Source organism: Scyliorhinus canicula, chromosome 5 (genome assembly GCF_902713615.1).
Source record: "Scyliorhinus canicula chromosome 5, sScyCan1.1, whole genome shotgun sequence".
In the NCBI taxonomy this organism is placed as follows: Eukaryota; Metazoa; Chordata; class Chondrichthyes; order Carcharhiniformes; family Scyliorhinidae; genus Scyliorhinus; species Scyliorhinus canicula.
The window spans coordinates 204,887,024-204,899,851 of record NC_052150.1 but is presented as its reverse complement, the minus strand read 5'-3'; the positions used below and the strand labels follow the sequence as shown (position 1 = coordinate 204,899,851).

Below are 12,828 nucleotides of genomic sequence, written 5' to 3'. Positions count from 1 at the left end.
GGGGAAGTAGATTTAGGACTGAGTTTAGGAGGAACTTCTTCACCCAAAGGGTTGTGAATCTATGGAATTCCTTGCCCAGTGAAGCAGTTGAGGCTCCTTCATTACATGTTTTTAAGGTAAAGATAGATAGGTTTTTGAAGAATAAAGAGATTAAGGGTTATGGTGTTCGGGCCGGAAAGTGGAGCTGAGTCCACAAAAGATCAGCCATGATCTAATTGAATGGCGGAGCAGGCTCGAGGGGCCAGATGGCCTACTCCTGCTCCTAGTTCTTATGTTCTTATGAGTGAGACTCTGTGAACTCTGCCTCCTCTTCCGATACTCCTCCAGGCTCTCGAGTCTCACATAGCGATCGGCAGGGGTTCAATTGCCAAGGCGAACAGGAGTGGGGATAGCAGGCATCCCTGCTTGGTGCCCCTGTGCAATTGGGAGTATTCAGAGCTGGTGGTGTTGATCCGAATGCTCACCTTGGGGGTGCTGTACAGGAGTTTCACTCATGAGGTGAACCCCGCCCCTAGTCCAAACCGCTTTTCTATGCCTAGAGAGACGATCACCTCTGGTGTCTCTTACCGGATGGGGTTAGTATCACATTCAACAGCTGTCTGATGTTTGCAGTTAGCTGTCTGCCCCTCTGTACCCACTTCTGGTACACAGTCTTCCAGTCTCTTGGCCAGGACTTGAGAATATTTTTGCATCTACGTAAAGCAATGAAATGGATCTATGTGATCCACATTCCGTCGGGTCTTTGTCTTTCTTGGGTATCAGCGATATGGTAGCCTGTGTTAGCTTAGGAGGCAGAGCACCCCTTGTTAGCGAGTGTGCGAACATCTCCCTTAGGTGCGGGCCCGAGCTGGTGCAAATTCTTACTGGTCACAAATACACCTCCCCACCTATTGTCCATATCTCTTTAGCCCGTTTTTTAAAAAAATCAGAAGTGTATCTATCTCCTTCTCGAAACCATTTAGTGACTCAGATTCTATCACATTATAGGGCGGGGAGTTCCACAAATTCACCACCGTCTGAGAAGTCGTTCTTCCTTATCTCACTAAGGAGCTGGTTTAGCACAGTGGGCTAAACAGCTGGCTTGTAAAGCAGAACAAGGCCAGCAGCGCAGGTTCAATTCCCGTACCAGCCTCCCCAAACAGGCGCTGGAATGTGGCGACGAGGGGCTTTTCGCAGTAACTTCATTTGAAGCCTACTTGTGACAATAAACGATTTTCATTCTAAATCCACCGCCTCACAATCTATATCCGTGACCTCTCATTCCAGATTGTCCCACAAGGGGGAACATTTGGTCTACATTTACTTTATCAATCCCATTTAAGAACATAGAACATACAGTGCAGGAGGCCATTCGGCCCATCAAGTCTGCACCTACCCACTTAAGCCCTCACTTCCACCCTAGCTCCGTAACCCAATAACCCTTCCTAACCTTTTTGGTCACGAAGGGCAATTTATCATAGCCAATCCACCTAAGCTGCACGTCTTTGGACTGTGGGAGGAAACCCGAGCATCCGGAGGAAACCCACGCAGATACGGGGAGAACATGCAGACTCTGCACAGACAGTGACCCAGCAGGGAATCGAACCTGGGACCCTGGCGCTGTGAAGCCATAGTGCTATCCACTTGTGCTACCATGCTGCCCTAAATTTAGTATTTTATACACCTCAGTCAGATACCACTTCATCCTTCTAAACTCGAGCGAGCATAAACTCAACTGTTTAATCTCTTCTCATACATCCCTGGAATCAATCTGGTGAACCTCCTCTGAACTACCTCCAATGCCACCATATCCTTCCTCAAATAAGGAGATGAAAACTGGACACAATACTCCACATGTTGTTTCACCAACACCCTATACAATTGCAAATACACTTCTCTACTTTTATACTCCAGCCCTTTTGCAATAAATGCTAACATTCCATTTGCCTTTTTAGTTACATGCTGTACCTGCATTCTGACTTTCTGCGAATCATGAAACATAGAAAATGGGTGGAGTAGGCCATTCAGCCCTTAAAGTCTGCACTACTATTCAATATAATCATGCAAATTCATTATCCAACTCCCGCTTTCTCTCCATACCTCTCGATATCTTTAGTCACAAGGGCCACGCCGAGCTCCCTCTTGAATATATCCAACGAACTGGCTCCAACAGCTTTCTGTGGTAGAGAATTCCACAAGTTCACAACTCTCGGAGAGAAGTAGTTCTTCCTCATCTCAGTCTTGAATGGCTTACCCCGGGATTCTTAGGCTGTGACCCCTAGTTCTGGAAGTCCCCAACATCGGGAACATTCTTCCCGCATCTAGCTTGCCCAGTCCCATCAGGATTGTATATGTTTCTCATTCTTCTAAACTCCAGTGAGTACAAGCCCAGTCGTTTTAGTCTTTCTTCATCTGTCTGGCCTGCCATCCCAGGAATTAGTCTGGTGAAAGTTCGCTGGACACTCTCAATAGCAAGATGTCCTTCCTCAAACTAGGAGACCAGAACTGCACACAATAGTCAAGGTATGGCTTCACCAAGGCCTAGTATAACTGTAGCAAGACTTCCCTACTCCTATACTCAAATCCTCTCGTAATGAAGGCCAGCATGCCATTAGCTTCCCTCACCGCCTGGTGTACCAGCATGCCAACCTTCAGCGACTGTTCCACCATGACACCCAGGTTTCGTTGCACTTCCCCTTTTCCTGAACTGTGTCTTCCTGTTTTTGCCACCAAAATGGATAATCCCACATTATATTGCATTTGCCAAGTATTTGCCCATTCAGCCAGCCTGTCCAAGTCATCCTGTAGCCTCTTTGCATCCTCCTCACAGCACACACTGCCACCCAGCTTACTGTCGTCTGCAAATTTGGAGATATTGCATGCAACTCCTTCATCCAATTTATTGATGTATATTGTGAACATCTGGGGTCCCAGCACTGAGCCCTGCGGTACCGCACTAGTCACTGCCTGTCGCTCTGAAAAGGACCCGTTTCTTCCCACTCTCTGCTTCCTGTCTGCCAACCAGTTCTCTATCCACGTCAATACATTACCCTTAATACCATGAGCTTTAATTTTGGTTACTAATCTCTTGTGTGGGACCTTGTCAAAAGCCTTTTGAAAGTACAGATACACAATATCCACTGGTTCATCCTTGTTCACTCTACTGGCCACATCCTCACAAAATTCAAGAAGATTTGTCAAGCATGATTTCCCTTTAGTGAATCCATGCTGACTTGGACCAATCCTGTCCCCACTTTCCGAATGCTCAGTTATTTCATACTCCATAACTGATTCCCACCAGTCCCCCACCAGCGATGTCAGGCGAACCAGTCTATAATTCCCCATTTTCTCTCTTCCTCCTTTATTAAAAAGTGGGGTTACATTAGCTATCCTCCAATCCATTGAAACTCTTCGAGAGTCGATAGAATGCTGGAAAATAATTACCAACGCGTCCACTATTTCTTGGGCACTTCTTTAAGTACTCTGGGGTGCAGAGCATCAGGCCCTGGGGACTTATCGGGTTTTAATCCCATAAATTTCCCCAATACAATTTCCTGACTAATAAGGATTTCCTCAAGTTCTTCCTTAATGCTAGACCCTCTGTCCCCTAGTATTTCTGGACGATTATACTAAGACACCCAGATCCCTCTGCCCAGACACATCTTGAATCAGCTTTCCATTAGATAATAACGTTGGCCAAAATGGATAACCTCACACTTATCTACATTAAACTCCATCGCCCAAATTTTGGCCCCATCTCCTAGCCTATCTATATCCATCTGTAAAATCTTTGTCTCTTCTTCACTGCCACCGATTTTAGTATCATCCGCAAATTTTGCTATATTACACGTCGCTTGCAGATCATCATTTATATAAGTTGTAAAGTCCCATCAGGGTCTTGCATGTTTCAATAAGATCACCTCTCATTCTTCTAAACTTCAATGGGTATTGGTCCAACCTGTTCAACCTTTCTTCAAAAGATCAGTCCTCCATCCCAGGAATGAGTAGTTTTCTTAACTTCTTCCAACATATTATGCCCTTTTTCAAATCAGGTGACCAAGACTGTACATAGTACTCCAGATGTGGTCTCTCCAAGGCCTTATACAGCTGCAGTAAAACATCTCCACTTTCATATTCCATTCCCCTTGCAATAAGCAACAACATTCCATGTGCCTTCCTAATTACTTGCTGCACCTGCATGCAACCGTTTGTGATTAATGTCCGAATGCCCAAATCCCGCTGTACCACAGGTAGTTGGTTGATCGGAGTGGGTAGTTGGTCGATTGGGGGTCCAGTAATACTGTTAGCTAGGAGTCAAATCTGGTTTTAATCCTTTCAATTATTCCTTGGTAAGTGAATATCTCAGAGTTTCTTCGGTTTCCATAGGCACTTTTATCGCCAGTAGAAGTTGAAACTTCCTTGGCAATTCCCACACAGTCAGTGTGTGGAAACTTCCAAGGGGCCCCCAGTAGATCTTCTGAGGCAAGACCATCTGAGGCCAGAGATCTGGGCCAGTATGAGCAGGTGTAGGTCATTCAATCCATCAAGGCTGCTCCAGTATTCATACAATCACAGCTGGATCTTTGGCTTCAACTTCCCTTTCCCGCCAACATGCTTACTTACTGTACATGCATATCAATTTTGAGTTCCTTGCGCAAGTATCCCCAAGGCCACCTCAACATTAGCACTTACTAGTTGCACACCTTTGAACAAATATTCTTTTTCATTCTTTGAAGTGTAAATTACTTTACACTTCCTCCACCTGCCACCTTATTACCTAGTGACTGAACCGGACTGCATCTAATAATAATAAACTTTATCACAAGTAGACTTACATTAATACTGCAATGAAGCAACTGCGAAAAGCCCCTCGTCACCACATTCCGGCGCCTGTTCGGGTACACAGAGGGAGAATTCAGAATGTCCAAATGACCTGACAAGCACGTCTTTCGGGACTTGTGGGAGGAAACCGGGGCACCCGGAGAAAACCCATGCAGGCACAGGGAGAACGTGCAGACTCCGCACAGACAGTGACCCAAGCCGGGAATCGAACCCGGGTACCTGGCGCTGTGAAGCTACAGTGCTAACCACTGTGCTACCGTACAGTCCATGAGACTTTGATCTCTTTCCAACCTCAGTGTCCACCTCACAGCTTCAAATATCACCTAGCTTTGTATCATCAGTAAACTTGGATAAATTACTCGTTACTTCGTTTAAATCAATAATAGCCAAGACCCCAGCAGCAATCCTTGAGGCACTCCACTAGTTACAGCCTGCAATTTGAATATGCCCCATTGATCCAGAAAATAAAAAGGAAAAAGGGGGGGGGAACTTAAAACCGTCACTATCCAGCCACAAGGAGATGCAACTGGATCCCCGACTTCCTGACACATAGACCACAATCAGTGATGATAAACAACAACACCTCCTCCACGATAGTCCTCAATACTGGGGTCCGCAAGGCTGCGTACCTAGCCTCCCTGTACACACACGACTATGTGGCAAACGTTGGTTCCAACTCCATCTAGAAGTTTGCTGATGACATGACCGTAGTGGGTCAGATTTCAAACAACGTTGAGTCAGAGTACAGGAGGGTAATAGAGAACCTAGTGAAGTGGTGCATCGACAACAATCTCTCCCTCAACGTCGGCAAAATGAAGAAGCTGGTCATCAACTTCAGGAAGCGAAGTATCGTACACAACCCTGTCTGCATCAATGGTGCCGAGGTGGAGATGGTTGACAGCTTCAAATTCCTAGGTGTGCACATGACCAACAATCTAATCTGTCCTGGTCCACCCACATCGACACTACGACCAAGAAAGCACAACAGCGGCTATATTTCCTCAGGAAACTAAGGAAATTCGGCATGTCCACATTGACTCTTATCAATTTTTACAGATGCACCATAGAAAGCATCCTATCTGGCTGCATCACTGTACCTCAGTACACGTGACAATAAATCAAATCAAATTCTTAACCCCAGCACTGGCAAACATCTTTCGAACTCCCAGTTGCAGCTGCAGAGGGCAGTATCCATCCCCTTGACTATACTGTCCCCCATCATTACACATTCCCTTTTCCTCCCCTCCCAACAACCCTCACACTTAAATAGCATCCATGGTGTCATTGTCTGTTTGCAGTCCTTATTCGCATTCACCGAATTACTTAGCACCACTTATTTGTTGGTAGAAGTCAAAGGCGGAGGCTACACCATCACTCCATGCTGGATCCCTACACCTGCCTGAATGGCAGTCACAGCCTCCTGACCCTGACCAAATGTTAAGTTCTACTCTTAATCAGACAGTGTGACTGCTTCCTGGAAAAAAGGAGTCCAGGTGTGTCCTTTAGAAACAGTTTCTTGTGATTAAATATTAACGCAGTTTTTGTTGACGTAAAAGTCAAATGGGGGGCATGTCCAAAGGAGTCGGCCCTCATTGGTCCACAGCGAAAATAAAAGCCTTCTCAACCATAACTGGAGTATGACAAACTCATGTCAGGTGCTGTTTTTGGTTTATTGAGTTGCCGCCAGTTTCAATTAATTTACATTCAATATAGATGAAACATTATTCCATTAATTTGTCTTACAAAATTACTTTGACAATTAAAAATAATTATTCAAAATAAAGACATACCTTCTTTGATCCAGCAAATCCTTCAGATTCCAAGAAAAAATAGGCAAAAGGCATCAGCACAAACAGGGAAAGGTTGGAGAACAGGGATACAAGATTCCAGAGTCCTAAAGTAGATATGACCAAAAATGTCACATAAATAAGGGAATATGCAACAGTCCAAAATGAAAAATGGTGATGTGCTTATACAGTGATGTGTTTTTAAACCAATTACATCTGCTGCACTACACCATTAATTAATTGCCTTCTTCAGAATAAGAAGCACATACAAACAAAAGTGATAGCAAAACTAGATTCAAATTTAGAACTTTAAAAATATTTTGTCAATTCATAACATTGCATGTTCAATTATTCAAGAATAATTTTTTAACAATTTAATATGATACTCAATTTGATATTTCAAGAAAATAAGAGTTTTATTACATTGTCATGTGCTAAGACCTACAGGATGGAACAGGAAGAGAGAAATCTAGATTTACACTTCTAGTATATTATACTCATACAGTGATAAAAAGGTTCTACACGCATGTACACTATCAGTGAGCTTTTTACATGAGCAGTGGAAGAACACATATCCTGAGTGTGACACAATCAGAGTGAGTGTGGGTATGTAGCCATCTAAGATGGCCACCTGCAAAGGACCATGGGAATTATGGCCAACCCAGGACTCGGACAGCGACAGAGCCTACGTGTATTTGAAATGCAGGTAACCAAGCCTACGTGTCTGTCTCTTTTGGATCCGGCCTGTGCCAACCCAATTGTAGCAGGAACAGCCTGTCAAGTTCAAGACCAACGATCGCTATCTGACGGATGAGCCCAGCAGAGACAGAGCCGCTTTCTTCGAACCAGCCAAGTGAAATCCAGATAAAGGTCTTATCCATTTGCACAGTGCCGGTCGCCCGGAAGTTAAATATAGGTTATTGTAGCTGATAGGTGTAGTTTAACTCTTGCTAGATATTGTGTTTGCATGTCGAGGTAACTCTTGTGTATGTAAATCTTTTGAACTAACTAACTGGTTGTGTGGTCATTTGATTGATCCAAGGGAGAGAGAGGCTTGTGGTTCACCAACATTAGCAACAGTATTGGCAACACTGTTGGGATCGAAAACGAGCAATGGGTATATGGAATTTGAAGCACAGTGGGAATTAAACAAAGAGACGTCTTCCCTGCAGTAGCAGTAGAGGCTACAAGTGGAGAGAGCGGATTGGTAAATAGTGGGGAAGGTTGGAAAGTATTTACTACTATTTATCACTTATACTTAAAAGGTCCTTTTGTGGTTTAGTGTTTGTTAAGGGTGGTAACTAGGACTCGGAAAGATGAGCCCTCGAGTAATTGATATTATCTGATATTAAGCTTATTCCATAGGTTTAATTTAAAGGTGCAAGTCATGGCAGAGGAGCTCAAAGCCGAGGTGTGCTCCTCCTGGGAATCGGGTCCAGCATGTATGCAGGAAGGGTCTTCTGCTGCAACTCCTGGAAGCTTGGGTTTCGGAACTGGAGCAGCAGCTGAGGACACTGTGGAGCATCCACAAGGCAGAGCAAATACAGAGAGATGGTCACACCGCAGGCTCAAGCTGCACAAGGATGAAGGGAATGGGTGACCAGAAAGCAGAGCAGAGGGATGAGGCAGGCCGTGCAGGAATCTCCTCTGGTTATTCCTCTGCAGATATACCACTTTGGATACTGTTGAGGAGAATGGCCTCAGGGGAAAGCTGCAACAGCCAAATTTGTTGCACCACAGTTGGTTCTGCTGCACAAATAAGAAGTGTAGGAATGCATTAGTTGCAGGGGGATTTAATTGTAAGGGGAGTAGATAGGAGTTTCTGTGGCCGCAAACGAGACTTCAGGATGGTATGCTGCCTCCCTGGGTCTTGGATGTCTCAGAGCATTGACAGGACATTCTGGAGGGAGAGCAGCCAGTAGTCGTGGTACACATCGGTACAAATGACACGGGGAAAGGGATGAGAGCAGAATATAAGGAGTTAGGAAGTAGGTTGAGAAGTAGGACCTCAAAGGTAGTGATCTCAGGATGTCAACCAGTGCCATGTGCCAGTCAGAGTAGAAATAGCAGGATATAATTGGATGGATCCATGGTTGAAGAGATGGTGTGCAGGGCAAGGTCAAATTCCTGGGATATTGGGACTGGTCTGGGGAAGGTGGGACCAGCTCAAACTGGACAGGTGACACTTGGGCAGGACCGAAACTGTTCCTCGGGAGAGTATTTGCTAGAGCAGTTGGGGAGGGTGTAAACAAAAAGACAAGAGGATGGAAATCTATGCAAGAAGTCAGAGGACAAGAGCAAGAACAAGAGACAGAAAGGGCAATAAGAAAAGTGATAGGCAGAGAAATCACTGGCCAAAATCAAACAGGGCGACAGTGAAAAATAGTGGGAATGAAACAAGTAATGTTAAAAAGACAAGCCTTAAAGCAGTGAGCTTTAATGTACAAAGCATTTGCAATACAGTGGCACAAATAAATGTAAATGGGTATGATATAGTTGGGATTACAGACACATGGGACCAGGGATGGAAAGTGAACATTATGGAGTATTCAGTATTTAGGAAGGACAGACAAAAGAGGAAAAGGCAGTGAAGTTGCATTGCTGGTTAAAGAGGACATTTTCGCCATCGTTAGGAAAGATATTAGCGCCGACAATATGGAATCTGTATGGGTGGAGCTGGGAACAACTATGGGGCAGTAAATATTAGTGGGTGCTGTATATAGGCCCCCAAACTGTTGTGCTGAGAAGTAGGACCTCAAAGGTAGCGATCTCAGGATACAGAGAGGGTGTCGTGGAGAGCAAGTACAGAGAGGTGGTCACACCGCAGGCTCAGACCGCACAAGGGTGAAGGGAATGGGTGACCAGCAAGCAGAACAAAAGGATGAGGCAGGCCGTGCAAGAATCTCCTCTGGTTATTCCACTGCAAAACAGATATACCACATTGAATACTGTTGAGGAGAATGGCCTCTCAGAGGAAAGCAGCAACAGCCAAATTAGTTGCACTATGGTTGGCTCTGCTACGCAAATAAGAAGTGTGGGAATGCATTAGTTGTCGGGGGATTTAATTCTAAAGGAAATAAAGAAATGAGACTACAGAATGGTATGCTGCCTCCCTGGTGCTGGGGTCCAGGATGTCTCAGAGATGAGTAATTCCTGGAGTGTATATGGGATGGTTTTCTGGGCCAATATGCTGAGGAACCAACTAGAGAACAGGCCACCCTGGACTGGGTATTGTTTAATGAGAACAGATGCATTGGCAATCTAGTTGTGAGAGACCCCTTGGGGATGAGACCATAATACAGAATCATAGAATCTACAGTGCTGGAGGCAGCCAATCGGTCCATCGACTCTGCACCAGCCTTTGGAAAGAGTACCCTACCCAAGTCCACACCTCCATTTTATCCCTGCAACCCCTTCTAACCTTTTTTGGACACTAAGGGCAATTTAGCATGGCAAATTCACCTAACCTGCATATCTTTGGACCGTGGGAGGAAACAAAGCACCCCGAGGAAACCCATGCAGACACGAGGAGAATGTGCAGACTCCCCACAGACAGTGACCCAGCAAGGAATCGAACCTGGGACCCTGGAGCGGTGAAGCAACAATGCTAACCACTATGCTACCGCACTGCTAATAATATGATTGAATTTTTCATCAAAGTGGAGAGTGACATACTTAGTTCTGAGTCTAGGATTCTGACCTTAATAAAGGAAACTATGATGGTATGAGGCAAGAGTTGGCTATGATGGATTGGGAAACGTTACCTAAAGGGATGACATTCAAAGAGGGCATGGGTAAAATACAACAATTGTTTATTCCTGTCTGGCGCAAAAGTAAAATGGGTAAGGTGGCTAAACCATGGCTTACAAAGGGAATTAGAGATAATATTAGATCCAAGGAACAGGCATGCAGTTTGGCCAATGAAAACAAAAGACCGGAGGTTTGGGAGTTTAGAATTCAGCAAATGATGACCAAGAGACTGATTTAGAAGGGCAAAATAGATTACCAGTATAAACTTGCGGCAAACAGAAAAACTGGCTGTAAACGCTTTTACAGGTATGTGAAGAGAAAAAGTTTGGTGAAGGCAAATGTAGTCAGAAACGAGAATCTATAATGGGCAAGGAAGAAATGGCTGTCACTAAAGACATACTTTGGTTTTGTCTTCACAAAAGGAGAACACAAATAACATACCAGAAATGCTGGGGTACACAGGATTTAGTGAGAGGGGAGAACTGAAGGAAATCAGTATTTGTAGAGAGAAATTCTGTGGGGAATATTGATTGGATTGAAGATCGATAAATCATCAGGGCCTGATATCTACATCCCAGCAAGTGGCCTGAGAAATAGTGGATATACTGGTGGTTATCTTCCAAGATGCTATAGACTCCGGAAAGTTGCTACAGATTGGAAGGTAGCTAAATTGCCCCTCAAGTGTCCAAAGATGTGCAGGTTAAGTTATGGGGTTGTAGGTATAAGGCAGGTGTTCATTTGAAGGGCCAATGCAGATTTGATTGGCCAAATTGCCTCCTTCTGCAATGTAGAGATCCTATGATCATGTTGAATGGCAGAGCAGTCTCGAAGGGCTGAATGGCCTACTCCTGCTCCTATTATCTATGTTATTATCATACATTCTATCTTCCATGGTTGGCAATACAGACAGGAGTACAGATTCTCTCAAAAAGTAACGGTAACCTGCAAAAAACACTCAGCCCTCCTAATCCTCATTCAACATTGTGCGTACATAGTATGAGATTCACCCCGAGAGGAATCTCCAACCCTTTAATGTTCAAGTCAGCCGAGGCCCTTTTGGTAGAACACTTACCTCTGAATCGCTGTTCCAGCCCACTCCAGGGCTTTACCACAAAATAAATCCTAGGTTGACATTGCAGACCTTGCAATGCCAGGGGAGCATAGCACCGTAAGTGCCGTCCCTCAAATGTAGGCCCCATCTGCCAGCTCACGTGTAAAAGATCCCAAGGCACTGTTTCGCAAAGCGGGGGAAGGGGGAATGGCCCAGCTACCCTGACCAATTTAATAATAATCATCTTTATTGTCACAAGTAGGCTTACATTACACTATAATGAAGTTACTGTGAAAAGCCCCTAGTCTCCACATTCCAGTACCTGTTCGGGTACACAGAGGGAGAATTCAGAATGTCCAAATTACCGAACAGCGCGTCTTTCGGGACTTGTGGGAGGAAACCCACGCATACACTGGGAGAACATGCAGACTCCACACAGATAGTGACCCAAGCCAGGAATCGAACCTGGGACCCTGGAGCTGTGAAGCAACAGATATCAGAATACTCAAGGTAGTGGAAGGATCAAGGGTTATGGTATAATCTCATCAGCATACAGTGGAAGTTGATGCCTATCTTCAGATGTTGTCACCAAGGAACACAACATAGACATGAAAGACAAGAAAGAAAACATTGCCAGCATTAACAGCACTTGAAGATGCTGCAGTTGGGCAGAGTGGAACCAAATGATGGGGGGGACCCATTTCTTCAAATTTGGATCATATATTTAATGATTCAGTAGATGTACAGGAGGCTAGAAATGAAGCAAAAGAGGCAATGGTGGGCTTTCTTGAGGACAGTTGTGATTATAGTAATTTTTAAAGGAACGGGTCAGTGTCTGAGGAAAGGGGACCATTTATAAGGTCAATTGTTTGATAGCCACAAAGTAAAATGGGCTGGTCAGCAGTTTAGCAGGAATGAAGATCAAGAAAGACAACAATTTCCCTGAAATTAAATACCATCTATTACCCGTGATCGATAAATATGACTAATGTTAATAGATAGTACCTGTCATCGATAAATAGGACTAATGTTTTTAATCTAATCCAGAATAACCCTAACCTTTCCTCTTCCAAATATTCCGTATGATATTAAGACAACATTTTAAAGAATGTAGGCAGAGAAATTTGAAGACACTGCAGCTCAGCACCTCGGACAGGCAGGTTGGAATTTCAGGTGGGAAACATTTCTGCCGGGTCTCTGTCCTTTCAATGAGAAACATCAACAAAGGACAATGAAGTTTGGTACTTTTGTGCACTCATGCCACCTGCTGGTATTTTTGATGCAAGGCAGTATACTGAATAAAAATCACTGTTTATACAATCTTCCACAAATCACATTTTAATATTACAATGGATTATTTAAGCTAAATCAGGTTTTCGATCTAATTTGAAGCATTACTTTTCATAATATATTCAGGAG

General features: G+C 44.3%; 1 protein-coding gene across 4 annotated transcripts in view; it reads right to left on the bottom strand.

Moving 5' to 3' along the window:
* lmbr1 (limb development membrane protein 1) overlaps nt 1-12,828 on the bottom strand; it is a 211,626-nt gene that overhangs the window by 138,119 nt on the left and 60,679 nt on the right. For all 4 annotated transcript variants that reach the window (XM_038798384.1, XM_038798387.1, XM_038798385.1 and 1 more), the window contains one exon: nt 6,612-6,715. In XM_038798384.1, coding sequence (XP_038654312.1) covers nt 6,612-6,715 — 104 coding nt within the window. The remainder of the gene's footprint in view (nt 1-6,611; nt 6,716-12,828) is intronic.